This window comes from Cnephaeus nilssonii (assembly GCF_951640355.1).
Source record: "Cnephaeus nilssonii genome assembly, chromosome: 19".
Taxonomy (NCBI): domain Eukaryota; kingdom Metazoa; phylum Chordata; class Mammalia; order Chiroptera; family Vespertilionidae; genus Cnephaeus; species Cnephaeus nilssonii.
This window is the reverse complement of record NC_137090.1, coordinates 4578356-4596271: the sequence shown is the minus strand read 5'-3', so window position 1 is coordinate 4596271 and position 17916 is coordinate 4578356. Positions and strand designations below refer to the sequence as shown.

The window sequence follows — 17916 nt, the reverse complement described above, 5'->3', positions numbered from 1 at the left end:
TCCACGGCACCCCACCTCCACCGGGACCCCGACTCTCTCTGCTGCCCCCACCCCGCCTGCGGGTCCGTGGGCGGCTCCGCCTCCCCAATGTTTAGCGGGTCCACGCGGTGGAGAGACTTGCCCTTCAATAAGCGATCCGTTGCCCACAAGAGCTCCCCGGTACTTGCCCCTGGAGAATTTTCAGTTTTGTTTATTTAATAGGCGGTTCCTTTTCATGTTCTCCTTCCCGCATCAAAGACGGCACCGCAGACGGACCATTAACCAAGCAGGCCTCCTCCTCCTCCTCCGGTTGCTTTTCCAGGAGGACTGGGTGGGTCAGCTCCCAGCCCTCTCTGCTAGGGCAGGAACGGGGCAGGACCGCCCTCTGAGCAGAGAGAGCTGGGACCAGAAGAGACCAGTGTTAGACGCAATCTTAGGAGGGCCTCTACCCTCTCCAATTTTCTCTCAGGAAAACCACAGCAGCCAATGAGCTCCCATGCTTCCCAGACCTTACGGTACCCAGACATCACCTGGGGATCTTAAAACACAGGCGCCGACTCCTCAGCTCTGGGGCGAGGCCTGAGATTCTGCATTTGCAGCCAATTCCCAATGATGCTGATGCTCGGGGGGGGGGGGGGTGCGGGCGGGGGAGGGGGGTGGTCCACAGCACGGATGCAGCCAAAAGCTTGAATTAACCTGGTTTAACCCGGGGAAGACACAACCTAATAACGTAGTATCCGGTATTTACTGAGCACCTACTATGCGCCAGACGCCCCACGCCACTGCAGACTGTGGTCGGAGACTCTACCCTGAGCACCTACTGTGTGCCAGACGCCCCACGCCACTGCAGAATGTGGTCGGAGACTCTACCCAGTGTGGCGAAGGATTTTCCAGACCTCACTCTAAAAGTTAGTCAGTCCACAGAGAGGAGGGAACTGGAGGATTAACGTTTTCTGAGCAATATGGATTGCTGCCCCATTTTACAGATGGGGTCACCAAGGCTGGAAGAGCTTGAGGGTCCAGCTGAGGTCCTACAGCTCAACGGGCAGCAGGCCCAGGATTCTGGCTGCGGTGAGCTCGGGCTGTGAAGACCGGCTTTTGTTCACAGCTGCTCACGGGATAAGGAGACAGAGGCAGCGCATACCAGACAGGACCAGACAAGCAGGCACCCGAGTCACGGGGCTGAATTCCAGATCCCTCTGCCCCATTGTCCTGCCCGCGATGATCGAGGCGATCTGGACAAAATCGGCAGCGGGCTCCCTGGAGAAGCTGCCACGCTTGCTCGCCCTGCCTCACCTCGTCTTACCCCGGGGCCTGAGACCAGACAGACCCTTGCCTTTTCAGCCCGGGGAGAGGTAGCGGGGGCCCCGGGGAGACAGAAGCAGGAACAGAGGACCCTGGAGGCCAAGGCCAGGAGAGGCGGCGGGGATCCCTGGAGGGTCTCACCAGTGGGCAGCACCGGCCTCCTGGGCGAGTGGCCCAGCCGTCGCAGGGACCCTGTGCTTAGAAGAGCCCACCCACCCTCAGGTTAATGCTCTTCTGCCACCAGCTTGGAATTCTTCTTTTGTTTGTTTTTTTAATATATTTTTATTGATTTCAGAGAGGAAGGGAGAGGGAGAGAGAGAGATAGAAACATCCATGATGAGGGAGAATCATTGTTTAGCTGCCTCCTGCACGCCCCCCACTGGGGATCGAGCCCGCAGTGCAGGTATGTGCCCTGACTTCCTGGTTCATAGGTCAACGCTCAACCACTGAGCTATGCCGGCCGGGCCACCTTGGAATTCTTCATGTTTTGTTAACGAGAAGCCCGCCTTTTCATTCTGCGCCGGGCCCTGCAAATTATGTCAGCGGTCCAGCCAGTGGTTAGAGATGGTGCCGGCCGGACCCTGGCTCAGGGCTGTTCCTATGGGGTAACCAGGCAGCGCTGAGCTAGTCAGAGCTGTGATTGACGGGCAGGCCAGTGCAAGCCCGCACCTCCCCGCAGCCCGAGCCCGGGGGCTGGAATGCGAATGGAAACTGCAGAGACAGAGAGGCACGAGCAAGGACCTTCTGAGGTGCCTCCGGGAGGCCTCGAGGGGCTCCCATGTCCTCCTGGGTTCGTGGTGACAGACTAATAATGGGTTTGCCAGGGCTGGGAAGGGGACCCGAGGGGCCAGCTGTCTTCAGGGCCTTGGCCTCTCCAAGGAAACCACCACCCAACACCATCCAAACCCCACGGGCTGGGCAGATGCAGGGCGCTCAGCTGTGCCAGCCGGTCCCAGGGTCCCCGTGTAATTGGAGCCGAGCCCCGGGCTTGGCTTCTGGAATTGGCCAAAGAAGGAGAGGAGAGCCAAGTGCAGTTGGTTCAGAAGCCCTGGCCTGGCTGGGAGTCGCAGCTCCGAGGGGAGGAAGCCAAGCCAAGCATTCATTCCTTGGGGGCCACTGTCCCTGGAGGACAGGTGCTGGCATCAGGCAGGGCCAAGGGAGGAATGCGGGGCCTGGGGCAGGACGGAGAGCGGCTTCACCAGGCCCAGTGCATTCTGGGAGGACAGTAATAGGGAGGGGAGAGTGTTCTGGAGCTTTGGGGTCTCAGCCCCAGGAGCCCGGTCCATGGTGGGTCCCCCAGGGTTTTAGGATTCAGTGTCCAGTCTACCTTAAGGGGTGGCCTCATACGCCTGCAGCCCTTTCCCCATTGTGGCCTTGCTGGGGCCCACAGGAGCATCTTAAATTTTTTGAACCAACTTTATTGGCCTGATCTACGGTCAAGACGATGGTGATATTCCCAGAGATCCCACTTCTAGGAATCTATCCTGAGAAACCTGAAACACCAATCAGAAAGAATGTATGCATCTCTATGTTCATAGCAGCACAATCTACAATAGCTAAGATCTGGAAACAGCCCAAGTGCCCACCAGGAGATGAGTGGATAAAAAGCTGTGGTACATTTATCCCGTGGAATACTATGCAGCTGTAAAAAAAGAAGAATCTCTTACACTTTGGGACAGCATGGAGGGACATGGAGAGTATCATGCTAAGTGAAGTCAGTCAGTCAAAGACAAGTATCACATGATCTCACTCATATGTGGAATCTAATGAACAAAAGAAACTGGTGAACAGAGAGGACCTGGAGACATGGAAGCACAGAACAGCATGTGGAATCTCAGGGGGAAGGTGGGGGAGGGTGGGTGAGTGGGAGATAATCAACTAAAGACCTTGTATATGTATACTAGAGGCCTGTTGCACGAAGATTTGTGCTAGAATAGGCCTTCCTTCCCCTGGCTTTGCAAGTCTTCCTGCAAGTCTTCACTCCCGGCTGGAGCAACACTCCTGTAGCTCCCTTTGCTCCCGCCCTCCCCATCATAGCAGGCGTCCTGCCCTGCCCGGCTGCTCTGCGCCTGTGTATGCAAATTAACCCACCAATCTTTGTTGGATTAATTTGCATACTCACTCCTCATTGGTTGATGGGCGTCGTGGAAGTACAGTCAATTTGCATATTTCTCTTTTATTAGTGTAGATGTGCAGAACGCATGGACACAGACTATAGGGTGGTGAAGGCCTAGGGTGAGGGGAGATGGGGGCAGGCTGGAAGGGGTTAATGGGGGGGAAAGGAGGACATGTATAATACTTTCAACAATAATAAGAGAAAAAGATGGTCATATCCAAACTCCTGGGGCTGCTGTGGGGGTTAAATGCACTAATGCACTCGGGGCCCTCGGAAGGGAGGGTGCACATTATATAAATAGCGGCCATTACCCAGTCTCGGGGACTCCAAAGGCATTTCACATCTCCAGAGCCGGCATGCGCCTCATTGCTGGAGAAACAGCAGCCTCTTTTCCTCTCGCAGGGGCACCTACAGTAATGGCAGGTCTCACAATGGAGCCCAGGTTCAGTGGAAGAGGGATGATGACGATGGTGACGGTACCCATCAGTCTGCATCTCTCTCAGCGACAGCTCCTTGGCTGTGAGTTGAGTTGTGGGGTGCTGTGAGTGCCCTGATCCGTGGAAACAGGCATGGAGACCCCAGGGTGCTAGAGTGGGCAGGAGCCCGGGGCCGCCAGGGGGATGGACACTGAGTCACGGGCAGAGGCTGTGACAGGCTGGCAGAGGCCTGGGGAGATGGGTCAGGGCTACAGGCAAGGGGTGGGACAGGGCTCCTGACTCCCACAGCAACATCCCACAGGCCGGGCTCCATGTTAGGTCTGCTCTCTAATATCCCATCAGACAACCCTCCCATCAGCCCCATGAGGGTGAGGGAGTTTTGTCCGTGTTAAGTCCACACTTAGCAAGTGAGGAAACTGAGACTCAGAAAAGCGAGGGGAATTGGCCAAGGTCAGGCAGCCTGTAAGCGCAGAGCGAGGCCAGGTGCTAGCAGCCATGGAAACGGGGTGCTATTTTGTTCCTCCGCAGTTTAGAGGGAAGCAGAGGGCGGAGCGGGCTTGTGGGTGGGACCCCGGCTTCCAGCACAGTCCCGTGGTTGAGAACGCAGGCTCCCACCCGACTGGGTCCATTCCCGAGTTCACCATTTACAAGCTACAGGACGTTAGGTAAGTTGCTCCGTCTCTATCCATACAATGGGGCCAGCAGGCTTCCTCACAGGGCTGTTTTGAGGACCCAACAACCCATGTAAAGCATTTAGAACAACGTCTGGCTCGTGGCAAAGGCTCCATCCATCCTGAGAAACCACAGTCCTGCCAGGGGCCAGCTGTGCAGCTAAGGTGAGAGCCGGAACGCCTGCACCTGCGTGGGGCGGAGCCTGCGGAGGGGCAGGAAGTCCCGAGCTCCCAAGCCCTGTGGCTCGGGGCACCTCCCTTGGCCCCGCGTCCTCCTTTATAAAACGAGGAGCTCTTTGTAATCTGACCTCAGTGGTTGTCTGAGTTCCCCTATAGTTTTGGGTCATCTATTGCCTCCTAGGGAGGCTCCAGGATCTAGGGCCGGAGGAGGGGTACAGGGAAGAGGACCCCAAACCCCAAACCCCAAACACACACATGTGCTCATCACACATATGAGCAGACCGGAGTCTCCGTGCTTTTGTGTGCTGCTCCCCACCAGGAGCTGACTGATGACCTGCAGAGCAAGCGTCCCTTAGTGTTAACATCCCGAGGGCGGGGCCACCTCTCAGCAAGCCACTCAAGAAGGTGGCTAAGCACGGTCTGACCCAAGTGGTTAGCGGCCACTCAGGTGCGAATCTGCCGCCCATACCTGCTGCTTGGCAATGGAGAGGGTGAAAACAAAGCCCTCCCAGAGGCGCTCGGCTGGGTAACAGGCCGAGAAAGAGGAACGGATGCGATCCAGGTTGGAAAAGAGGTTACAACGCCCGCATTCGGAGATAACCTGATCAGGCGCACAGGAAATCCGATGAGGTCGACAAAAAAGTTACCAGAACTAATCATCGAGCCTGGCCAAGTCCAGGGTGCGAGACCGACGTGTCCAAATCAACTGTTTCCGAGCCGTGGCGACGAGCCGCTGGGAGTCGCAATAAAAAAAAAAGTAACATTTACAATTGCATCAAAACCATGAAATATTTAGGCCTAAATCTGACAGGCGACGTTACAGAACCTGTACTTTGTTGAAACCCACGACGCGTTGCTAAGCGAAACCAAAGAACTGAAGAATAGGCCGGGGAGACTCAATGCCGTCAAGATGGGCGTGCTCATTTTCACCTACATAATCAGTGCGATCCCAACCGGAAATCCCAGCAGGAGTTTTTTGGGGAAAAAAACAAAAAGCGATTCTAAAATTCATACCGCACAGTAAACGGATTCTGAAGACAGATAAACTGATTCTTAAGCCGATCTGGAAACGCACAGGCCCCAGCACAGCCCAAGCAACGCTGAGAGAGAGGTCAGACAGCTATCGCCACACGGTTTCAAGTCTTCCCAGAAAGCAACAGTAACCAAGACAGCGTGCCACTGCTGCACAGACAGACAGACAGACAGACAGACAGACAAATGAAGCCGCCGAGAGTGTCCAGAAATAGACCCACACGTATATATACGGACAACTGACTTCCAAGACAGGTGCAGCGGTAATTCAGCGGTGAACGGACTATTTTCTTAAAAACAAAGCTGGAACCATTGGATATCCATTTAAAAAGAGAAGAGAAAAGGGAAGAAAAAAGCAGGGAAGGGTTAGGAAGGACACAGGAAGCGCTGGGTGGCGATGGATGTGTTATCCTGATTTTGGTGGTAATTTCAGGTATTACACACACACACACACACACACACACACACACACACGTCCGAAATGACCACGTTTTACTCTTTAAACATATACGGCGTATTATGGCACACCAAAACCAAAGCCCCTAGTGTTCCCCAAGGAAGGCAGGGCTCCACCATTCTACATGACCCCAGCTTCAAGGTCACCTTCTCTGGGAAGCCTCCTCCGAGCAGCTTCTCAGGTGACCCCTCTGGACCCCCATCACTGGTTCCCACCATCTCTTACCTTCTTTCACACTGTCCTGTAAATATGTATTTTTTTTACTAGAGGCCCGGTGCACGAATTCGTGCACAGGTGAGGTCTGGCCGGCCCCACCCCCTGGTCGAACTCCCAGTCGAACTCCCAGTCGAACTCCCGGTCGAGGGGACAATTTGCATATTAGCCTTTTATTATATAGGAGGATTGATTTTTAGAGACAGAGGAAGGGAGAGGGGTAGAGAATAGAACATCAATGAGGAACATCATCGATCAGCTGCTTCCTGCACAGCCCCTACTAGGGATCCAGCCTGCAACCCAGGCATGTGCCCTGACCAGGCATCAAACTGGCGACCTCTTGGTTCCTGGGTCGACACTCAACCGCTGAGCCACACCGGCCGGGCTCAATGTCATTTCTTAAAAGCAAACAGAATTCCAGCCCAGAGGCCTCCTTTCTGGGCGATGAAGGGCAGGAATGAAGTTATCTCTGGCTGAGGCAGCTTTTGCTAGGAGCTCCGAAGTCACCCTAATGTGTGGATGGATGACGAAGGCCAAGAATGTGCCCCGGAGGCCCCAGCTGCAAGGGCACCCCTCAATCCTTCAGCCTTCCTCCACTCCCCAGGAGCCCAATCCCTGGCACCATGACGGGGCCACGCCCTTCCCCCCTCCATCCGCATCTCAGAGGCACGTCTCTGCTTCCTGAACGCTCCGCTTGGCTCAGGATCCAGGGCGCCTTGAGCTCTGCCCCAGCCGAGGCGCAAGACACGCCGGAGTTCAAGGCCTGGTCCCCGCACCCTGGGCTGGACATTCCAAGTTCCTGGACAGACAATACGTCCTAACATTGCTGGCGAGGTGGCGCGAGGTGCAGGCAGGGGCTGCAGACAATGAGCCTGTGTTTCTCCCCACGCCTCCCTAAGGCAGCGCTCCACCAGGGCAACAGGAGGCAGCTGAGCCATCAAAGCACCGCAGCCCACCGGACCGGTCCACATCTCTGCCCAAGGCCCAGGCTGCCCCGGGCCCCGTATCACAGCCTCCCTCCCACCCTGCGGCCAAACAACATCCCTTTTTCCTGGAGGTTTCCAGCACCTTCTAGGTTCTTCATCCACCAAGGCCTTAGGAGGACAGGGCTATGCGCCAACACCTCTCTTCTCCTGGCACCCAGACCTCTGTCCTCCTGGGGCAGGGAGAGGGGGCCCTGGACAGATCCCTCCAGCCGCCCGGAGCCAGAGCAGGGAGCGGCCGCTCTCGCCGGGGCTGACTTCTCTTCATTAGTGCAATCACATCAGCACTGACAGCCGCGTGTTTATCGCCGTCCTGACAACAACCGTCTTTCATCCGGTGATGCACAGCCGGATAATGAGCTGGGGGGCAGCGCTCCCTCGAACTCCCCTCCGCCCACCTCGGCAGCGCCGGCCCCCGATGGCCTGCCCGCCGGCTCCCCTCCCCGCCTACACTCACTCTGCCAGGGCTGGGAGAAGGGGCTCCAAAGGAGGAGGTCAAGGGCCACTTGGCTGAGCGGCCGGAGCTGGGCAGAGCCCACGTGCAGGCTGCCCACGGGGAGGAGTCTTCAAGGTTGACTGAGCAGGGAGGCGTGAGCGCCGGGCACAGCCAGCAGCATCTCCTCCGACCGAGTGCTGAGTCCTTGAGTCAGGGCAGCGAGAGGCGTCAACGGTGCTGGGGAAGGCGGCCGTGGATGGGGCCTGGGAGGGCATGGAGTCTGCTTCTGGAAGCTCCAGAGCCTCGAGAGGCATCGGGCGGGGCGGAACCGATGACCTAGAACATGTGGTTAGTGCTGCATGGGCAGGGCACGGAGCTCCGGGCTGCTGGAGCTGCTGCAGGGAAGCAAAGGCCCTGCTTGGCCAGAGGATGGCCTTCTGGTCACCCCGGCTCTCCTGGAAGGCACCCACGTGCTCATGCAAAAGGCCCCTTGCAGGGGACATAGTTATCACGGGGCCAGACACCTCCTGCCAGGAGAGTCTTCAGGCCTCACTCAGGGCCCTGCCCTCAACTCCTTCAGTCACGATACAATGGTGTGGTCCAGGGACAAGTTCCCTAACGTACGGAGCAGATTGGCTGAGCGAAGAGAGGACCCAGAAAATGCCAACCACCCCAGCAGCAGGGCCCCCTAGGGAAGGACAGACAGCCTCACCCGCACACCCTCACCCTTGAAGGCACTGCCAGAGACCAGTCAAGGTGGCTGGCTACGGTGGCCCCTGGTCAATTATGTTGGGGACACAACTGCTTTAGGGGGAGGTATGTGTACAAAAGATTATAGAAAAGTCTAAGTGCAAATGGTTGAGATTATCCTATATAATAAAAGGCTAATATGCAAATCGACTGAACGACAGAACAACCGGTTGCTATGACACGCACTGACCACCAGGGGGCAGACGCTCAACGCAGGAGCTGCCCTGGTGGTCATTGCACTCCCACAGGGGGAGCACCGCTCAGCCAGAAGCCCTGAGCCTGGCTCACAGCTGGTGAGCGCAGTAGTGGTGGCGGGAGCCTCTCCCGCCTCCCTGGCAGTGCTAAGGATATCCGACTGACGGCTTAGGCCCACGAGGGGCCTAAGTCATCAGTTGGACATCCCCCGAGGGCTCCCGGACTGCAAGAGGGTGCAGGCTGGGCTGAGGGCCCCCTCCACCCCAGTGCACGAATTTTGTGCACTAGTCCTCTAGTATATATATTGCGTGCAAAGTATCTTAGACTCTTAAATATGATGTGACTCAAGAGATCATCTCATTCAAGTCTTTCAAAACCGAGTTTTGACATATATCCCTGAAGGTCCAGGAAGCCATGGGGCAGAAATACCACATCTTCTCGCAGCGCTAATTGGCTTTAAAATAGCCTCTGTGTGGCCCTGGTGGGTGTGGCTCAGTTCGTTAGGCGTTGTCCTGTGCACCGAAAGGTTGCTGGTTCAGTCCTCAGTCAGGGCACATGCCTGGGTTGTGGGCTCGATCCCCAGTTGGGGATGCACAGGAGGCAGCAGATCGATGTTTCGATCTATGTTTCACTCTCACATTGATGTTTCTCTCTCCCCCTCTCCCTTCCTCTCTAGAAATCAATACACATATTAAAAATAACATATCCTCTGTGTGTTGAAATAGATTTCAGGTAGACTAAAGGATGGAATGCAAAATCTCATGTATTTAAAACTTAAAATATTAAAAAGGAAAAGGCAGTGTGGGTAGAAGAGAGCTTCAGGCTGTGTGGCCAGATCCCCCAGGACACATGTCTACCTGTGTCCATCAGGAAGTCCGTCAGGAAGAGCTTGGAAATGCTATAATTATGCCTCACATTTTCCTGGTGAAGACATGGGGGTGGGGGGGGCGGTTAAAGGAGAATCGGTCCTGGTCTCTGAGTTCCACACAGTGTCCAAGCCTGTTACCTTCTCCCCGACGTCACTATTACTCCTGTGGGACCCTTCTTTAGAGGGTGAAGTCTGTTAATTGGGAACGATAATTTATGTCTAATACCTCCATCCCTGTTGATGAAGGGTTATTATCTAAACTCGAGGAGTTTCTAATTAAAGAAATCCGTCACACAGACATTCAAAGATAATTCAGCATCAACAAGGCCAAAGTGCCAAATGAGACATCTAGACCATCGGCACCCTGAGCGCTCCAGGCACCGGGAGGAAGCCGGCAGCCCTGGTCCTGGGGGGAAGAGCTAGCGGGAGAGAGGAGGGAAGGGTGCTGATGGCTAGGCAGTGGGAGTGGAGGGGGGACTGCAGCCCTGCACAGGGCCCGGGGGTGCAGGGCTTGGTGCGGGTACCACAGCCGTCGGGGAGCCAGCCGGTGAAGCCGGCCAGGAGGGGGCTGACACGAAAGGTCTCAGCCTTCAGATCCTGTGGCCAAGACCCCGTGGGACAGCAGATGGGGCCCCAAGAGAGGGCTCTGAGTTCCCGTCGACAGAGAGAGGCCATCGGGCTGCACCCCGGGCCCACCCAAGCTGCGGAGAAGCCCGTGGTCACGGGAGACATTTCCCGAGTCCCCGAGCAGCACGGCGAGCCCTTCATTCCAGAAGGTGGGCGTCTGGATCGAAAGCCACAGCCTCAGACGCAGCTGACCTGCGCTCGCTCTCTCTGACATGGAACGTGATCCTGGCAAGTGACTTAATCTTTCTGAACTTTGATGCTAATAAGGTTAATAATGTTCATGCCTGCTGGCCCAGCTGCTTCCTAGGTGGGGGTGAAGGGGAAAGGAGATGTCTGTGAGAGATGCCCACAGACGTGAGGTTTTATGCAAGGACCCAGGAGAAACAATCACATAAGGCCGTCAGAGCTGGGAACAGCTGCCTATGTGGGTGCTCTGTGGCATAGCTGCATTTTAAGCTAGAGCCAGGTACCACTTTGCCAAATAAATAAATCCCTAATAGTGGAAGTGTGGGTGCAGGTCTATGAGAGAGAAAGGGAGCAGAGGCGTTTGAAGACAGGGCACCAGTCAAATGGCAAAGCTGGCCGTGCTTCCCAGACGCCAAGAGGACAATACTGTCAATGGCAAACTCTCACCCAGTGCTTACTGTACAGGGAACGCTGTCCTAAATGCTTAGCATAGCTTATTAAACCCCGTCACCACCCGATGAGGTAAGGGCCACTCTTGTCCCCATTTTACAGATGAAGAAACCGAGACACAGGTCGGCTCAAGGTCACCCACGCAGTAAATGACAAGCAGGATTTGAACCCGGGGAGTCGTCCCTGTTTCAGGCTCCTCAGAGGCCTGTGCTGACCCACCCGGGCCCTCTGAGGGCACATTCTGATTGGCTCTCACAGTCCGAAGCAGGTTCATCACGGACTCAGACTCACTGATGCCCACCGCTTTAGGCCGTATTTCTGACCATCCCTCAGACTCTGAGCGGGACAACTGCCTCCCTCATTTGCGCATCTGCACGTCCACAGAGGTGCCCTGTGGGGAGGGTCCAGGTCCTGGCTCCAGCAGGTCCTTGAGAGTCATCTGTGTCCACCCCAGAGCCGAATCCCCTAAATAGGGCGAGTTATGGCAAACATTTCCTCCCCTGAGGATCATCACATCATCACATTCTCACCACCTCGCTGGGTCCCCGGCAGCTTCCTCTGTGGCATCAGACTCTTACCGCTTTTCCATCCCATCCCCTTCAGTGCAGATGTGTGTGGCTCATACACGAGCAAGCCAGTCCTGAATGCCCCACGTGACTTTAAGGAGCCTCCCAAACATCTCTAGGTCACCCCAGCCCCAGGGAGTGCACAGGGAAAGGAGAGCAGAGGCAAGAGGGGTTTCGGTTTTGACCTCTTGAACTCTGCCAACCTAAGGCCCAGTGAGGACCCCAACCCGGGTGGAGGCAAGAGCCAGGAGGACCCAGAATTCCTGGGTTATTTCCAGACTCTACTGCCTCCCCTGCACCAGCCCAGGTCGACGACCAGCATGGCTGTCCGAGCGTCCCTCCCTGGGAAGACACCAGTGATGGATGCGTGGAGGCCGAGGGCATCCGGACCCGCAGGAAGATGACAGGTGTCGGGGCCACGGAGCCCTGGGTTCACATCCCGACCTTTCGACTTTCTGGCTGAGGGGTCTTGGGCGGTTAATCACGCTGAGCCTCAGTTTACTCACATGTTGGAGTGCGGGGAGGGAGGGGGTGTGGATGATGGCACCCTCATACCTTGTGGCCAACACATTATAAACACGTAAGAGTATTTAAAAGGGGATTGGGATAATCTCATTTAACGTAAAAGAAAACAAAACAAAAACCCACACCCAACTCTTAGAAGGTAGACACACTTATATTTAACTGTTTCCTCATCTTACGGATGGAAAACAGCCTCAGCTCAGGGTCGCTCCGTGGTGGAAGCAGGATTCAAGCCAAACCCAGACTGGGAGCCACCCGCCACGTGGCACCCCCGTTACCTAAAGGAGCCGGCCTCGCAGGACGCCCAGGGCCAGACCTGGCTTGGTGAGTGATGGGCCGAGGGGGGGCAGCCCCCTCCCTTCCCCAGGCCTGGCCCTGCCCAGCACCACTGAGCGGGCACTGCCTTCTCCCAGCGGGGGTGGAGGACAAGGAGCAACCGGGATGTCTGGGCAACCCGGCGTGTTTTCCTTTCCAGGGGAGGCCGTGGGGCGCTGCTGGCCCATTTGTTGCTATTGGCAGCCCAAGGCCCCACATTAGGATGACTAATTCCCGCCGCTTTAGGCCGGCGGTGGCAACGTGCCCCAGGGGAAGCCGGGCTGGAAACCCCGCAGGCAGCACCCTAACGCCCAACATCGATTCCAACTCAGTCTCCTGCCTCCCCGAGGTCCCGGGCGTCAGAGGGATGGAGAGGGAGGATCCGACCAATCAGAGGACTCCTCCGACCGCAGCCAAACCCCGGGGTAACCCGCCACAGGGAGGCCAATGTGCTCAGCAACACAGAGTACAGCTGTCTCACAAGCAGTTTGTTTCGTCGGGTAGTGAGGCCTCCGTCACCGGGGGGATCCAAGCAGACGGCGGGCTACTTGCGCCCCGTGGGTGGGCAGAGGACAGCACTGGGTGACGTTTCACGTTTCTTTCGAGTCGAACGCGCGGATTCACGTTAGTCCTGCGGACGGAGAACGGGCTCATTCTCCTTCACCGGTTAGCTGACCGCCCAACGGCGTCCCGTGGTCCAAAGTCAAACGCATACCAATCCCGTTGAACACACCATTTTAGAGTCGGCCGGTCGGGCACTGTTTAAACAGAGGACTGCTCTAAAGGACTTGGCCCCTTTCCCAGCCTCCCTTCCCCGATGGAACAGCTCCTGGCCCCACGCTCGCCTTCCAGGAGAGGACAGAGGGGAGAGGCGGTCGATAAATATTTGCCGAGCAAATGCATGAGAGAGAGGGCTTCTGAGGCAGGTGCAGGCTGCCCGCGTGACTCGGACTCTGGGTGGGGGTCCTGAGTCTGGTTAGTCCGGGCAAGAGAGGTGAACAGCAGCACCAAGCTGTGTCGCTCATCTAACCACAGCCAGCATGTTCCAGAATCCCCCCCAGCTGAAGCCAAGGGCGCACAGGGCGAGGGAGAGAGGGGTGCGGGGTGGAGAGCCACCTCTCCGGTCCCGGAAGAAGGGGACACGGGGAACAGGGACGCCCCCCGGCCCGCCCTCGTGTGGGGCTTTTGACACAAACCAGCTGAGCCCCGGGCAAGCATGACACTCGGCCTCGTGGTAATTAGCAAGAGGCCCTGATCAATAAGTTATTTTTTGCTGTCAGTAATTAATAATTACAGCTTCGCCACACCATGTAATTAAACTTTCATCCTGCTCCCTCGCGTGCTGTTTGGCTTTCATTGTGATTAGCTCGCCGCACTAAACTTTCTCCCTTTGGAGCCTCCAGGGCTGGGGCTTCCTAGCCCTCAACCCAGGGTCCCCACTGCCTGGCTCGCTCAGCTCACACTCCCTCCCGTCCCTCGCCCAGGCACTGTTCTCCTGAAAGAACCTTCCAGACCAGCTGGCTGGGCTGCTACCGCCCTCTTGCCAGCCTCCTCGGGATGCCCACCATGAAAACTCCTGCGGGCGCCTGTTAAGTTCCAGATGAGACAGCCACCGAAGGAAGGAAAGGAAGGGCCGCGAGTGAGAAAAAGGCATCCGAGGCCTAGCTGGTGGGTGGCCCGGAACCCCTCCCCGTGGACCCGGGCTTAGAGTGTAAAGACACTGATAATAACACCCACGATGACCCTTTCTTCAGCACCATCTATGTGCCAGGCAAAACCTCCAACCCTCGGTGGTCTCTGCTCCCTCTACCACGTCACTCACTGGGTCTGGGAAATAAGTGTGAATTGTGTGACATCCGCTTGAAGGGAAGATGGTCAGGTGGTGGCTTAGGTCTAAGGAGGTGATGTCGCCCGGGGCCGGCCCCTGGAAAACACTAGGTTGGGGCTAGAGGAGGTCTGGCAGTGACCCAGGGGAGGTCTGGCCCCAGGGAGGACCATGCTCGGTCCCTCACTCTGTGTCATGATTGGAGAACGCGGCTCCTGGGCTCAGAAGTGGCTCACAGAGCTGTGGCCTCAGCCACCCCAAGGGTTAGCGACAGGACACTTCAGGAGAAACTCCACTCTCTAACCCCAAAGCAGATAAGAAAGCTCCCCCCCCCACCCCCAGTCCTTGGCTTGCCCCTGCCCCTACCACCCCCCAACTCAAATGCAACATTGCCCCCAAACCTGGGCCGGGACCAAGTTCCCACAATCCCCTGCATGGTTTGCTGCCCGGGACACAAAAGGATGGAGAGTACTCATGGGGGCAGGAAGCTCTCTCTCAGACCAGAGAGCACAAATGGAGCAGCAGGGGACCTGGGCAGCGCTCTCCAACAGGCAGCAAACAGGAGGAGCAGGAGTGAATCAATCAAAGAGACCTTCAGGGCTCTGACAGGCCGCCCCTCCCCCAGGAGGCACAGGGCCAGGAGGCGGCCTGGCCTTCAGCAGGATGCTGGAATCTTGACCTCGGGTGGAGGGGACAGAGGTGGAGGGGACAGGTGTGGAGGTCTAGGGGCCTGGGCCTGGATGGGACAGGAACGAGGGGGCCACCTGGCCAGGGCCATCATGCCATTGCTGGAGTCTGTGCAGTAATGAAGTTCAAGTGTCCAGTGAGCCCTTCCTGGCTTTCGGCTGGGAACCCCACTGGCATCTCAGAGCAAATCTGGGGGGTGCCCCCCTCCTCTTCCAGCAGCCTCACAGCCCTCCTGGGACCCCACAAACCCACCCCAGCTGCGCAGGGTCCTGGTCCCAGGGCCAGAGGGGCTTGGAACCTTGCCCTGACTCTGCCCCCAGATCTCCCCGCAGCCTCGGTCACGTCACTTCATGCCCCCGGGCCTCAGTTTTCCCATCTGTTAAATGGCTCCTAGAATACGCCGACCTCTGAGGTCCTGCTTGCTGGAAGGTTTTATGAAGATCATAAAAATAATCATAACTTTTATTACCTTACATTTCCAGGGCCCGTTAACAACATTTCTAAGTGCTTTAACGTAAATTACCTTGTAAAACCCTCCCCTCAGTCCCGTGAGGGCTGATTACTTTCATCTCTTTGATCTTGGCTCTCTGGCTGGGTTGACTCTGGGTGCCCTGAGGTACGCCCCCTCTTTTCTCCCTCCCCGCCCCCTGCTCAGCAACCCCAGAGGTAAGTGGGGCCCCTTTGGAGGGTGCAGCATGGGCAGGTGAGCAGCCGTGGAGGGGAGGGAGGAGGGGCAGGCGCCCTCAAGCCCCGGAGAGCGGGGAAGCCAAGCCCCCAGCCGTGGCGCTCAGTCCAGGCTTGTCTCCCTCCGCCCCCAGCAGGCGCCGCTCGGACACCGCGGGCACCACTGTGAACCCCAAAAGCAAGGAAGCGCCGGTGCAGCCGCCCTCTCCTTCTGGGACCTGCCAGGGGGCTGGGAGGACATTTGGGCACCCGCCCTCTTGAGGGGGGGGGGGGGCGGTGCGGGTCACACCTCCTCATCCTTCCTAACACTCCCACCCAAAGCCCCCCAGCCCTTCTCCGCCGAGGCTGCTCCAGGTCAGAGCAGCGGCTGCAGAGACAATTGAGCGGCCGGTGGAGCTGAAGGCAAAGGCAGGAGCCCAGTGCCTGGGGAGGTGGGGGGGGGGGGGGAGCGCAGGGGGCCTCAGACACTCCCTGGGCACCTCCCCCTTGTGGGTCCGGGGTTGCACCAGGACCTGGGCTCCCAGCCCGAACCGAAGCCTCAGCCCCAGCCCCAGCAGCCGGCCAGGCAGCCAGGCAGCCAGGCGCGGGCTCCATACGTGGCCAGGCCCGTCCATCTCCCTCCCCGGCTGCCACCCGGCACCCAGCACTCGCCTTGGGCTCCTTCCCGCCGCCTTCCCAGGCCACTCCCAGGCCCTGGGGCGGCCGGCGCCTGCCAGGCAGGGTCTTGCCCTCCGCTGACACTGAGCGGGGAACCGGGAGCCCGGCCTGAGGATCTGGGTAGAGCCGGGCGCTGAGCCCCGCGCGGAATGGCGCGCCCCTCCCTCGTGGGCCCAGTGGGGTACCCATAGCGCGTGTGGGGAGTAGCGACACCCCCCCCCCAAACTCATCTAAGGCTCTTCTCAGCCTTCCCCAGGCAACCTCCCAGCACGGACCATACCTTCCCTCATTCGGAAGCCACAAGTCTCAGAAACACTGCCCCACCCCGCCACGAGAGCCCCAAAACTCGAGGAGGGAGGCCCGAAACTCCCTGGAGAGAGCTCTGCCCAGGTTAAGAAGCCGGGTGTCCAGGAGGCCACCGTGAGGCCAGCGGCTCCCGCCCCTTCCTCGTACCCCCTCCCCATCCCCACGTGGGGGTGGCCCTCCTACCTTGCGCTCTGGCCTGGGGGATCCCGTGCAGGGCCAGCAGAGTCCAGATCAGCAGCCCCCACATGGTGTGGGAGTGTAGGGGGTCCTCCGCACCGTTATAATCCTGGGGGGTCCGGTACCCTGCCATCGTCCCGGGAGACAGTCTAGGTGGCTCTGGCCCGGGGCAGTCTATGCCCGGGAGGGGCAGCCCCGGGGACCCCAAAGCTCCCCAGTCCTCTTCGGTCCAAGTTCGATCCTCCTCGCGGCGCGCCCGGAAGGCGACGGGCGAGCAGAGAGAAAGAGAAAAGCCGCGCTCTCGGACTCGGGGCGCCTTCCTCCCCGAGAACCCCAACTCCGACTTCGCCTCCCCGGCGGGGAGGCCTCCGCAGCTCGGCCGGGTCGCTGGCCGGGCTCCGCAATGAAAGGACAACTTCAGGAAACTTCCTCCCGTGGCCACGTTGCCCGCCCCCCGCCCGCTCCCCGCCCCCTGGTTGGGTCGTCCAGGCGGACGCAGTCACCGTCGTTCCCGGCGCCGGGCCCTGGGGGCCAGTCTGGAGCAGCCGAGCGCGGCGGCCGGCGCGGCCGCGGGGCTTCTTTCAGGGACGCGGGTTTCGGGGGGCGCGGTGTGCATCGCGGTCCGAACCTCCCCGGAGCTGAAGTTTTCTTCTCTCTAACTTTGCAGGCGGCATCTGCCGGGGCCGAGCCACCCCGGTCGGCTCCGCTGCCCCGGCGCTCAATCCGGGAACTCTCGGTGCCCCCCGGGGGGCGCTGGGCCCGCGCGCGCCCTCGGCCCGGCACCCAGGCGGCCAGCAAACTTTGCGGGTCCCGCGGCCCGGCGCGCAGCCCCCCGCGCCCACGTCCGCGCCGGCAGCGAGGCGGCGGGGACGTCTGCTGGGCTCGGTGAGCCGGGCTGTAGCCGCCGGCGCCCGGGCACGGAGCCTCCTGCCGCCGCCCGGAGGATGGAGACCGGCCGTTCTGCCCTCTGCCGCGCCCTGGCCGGAGCTCCCGGCGAGACGCTCGGAGAACCCGGCGGGCAGCCCTGGCTCCGGGGGCGCGGCGCCTCCTCGCCAACCGCCCCGGCTTGGGGAGCAGCGGCCACGGCGCCCGCCCCGGCGCCTCGGCCGCCCCGCCGACTCCCGCCTCGGCAGCCGCGGCCACCGCTCGCCGAGCCCGCCGCCTCCGTTTCCCGGGCTCGGGGTCCGGAGAACGGCTCCAGCCTGCGCCGAGCCGGAGCTGCCGGAGCTGCGGGGGCAGCGTGAGCCGGGGACGAGCGCGGCGGAGGCGGAGGCGGCGACGCGGAGAGGAGG

At 59.0% G+C, this 17916-nt stretch overlaps 1 protein-coding gene across 1 annotated transcript in view; it reads right to left on the bottom strand.

Annotated features, from left to right (window-relative positions):
• The window catches only part of SDK2 (sidekick cell adhesion molecule 2), a 212894-nt gene extending 195865 nt beyond the window's left edge, over positions 1-17029 (bottom strand). The window contains exon 1 of the mRNA XM_079799164.1: positions 16631-17029. Within this exon, the coding sequence (XP_079655290.1) occupies positions 16631-16757 (127 nt within the window). The 5' untranslated portion in view covers positions 16758-17029. The remainder of the gene's footprint in view (positions 1-16630) is intronic.
• Between the last annotated feature and the right edge of the window lie 887 nt (positions 17030-17916).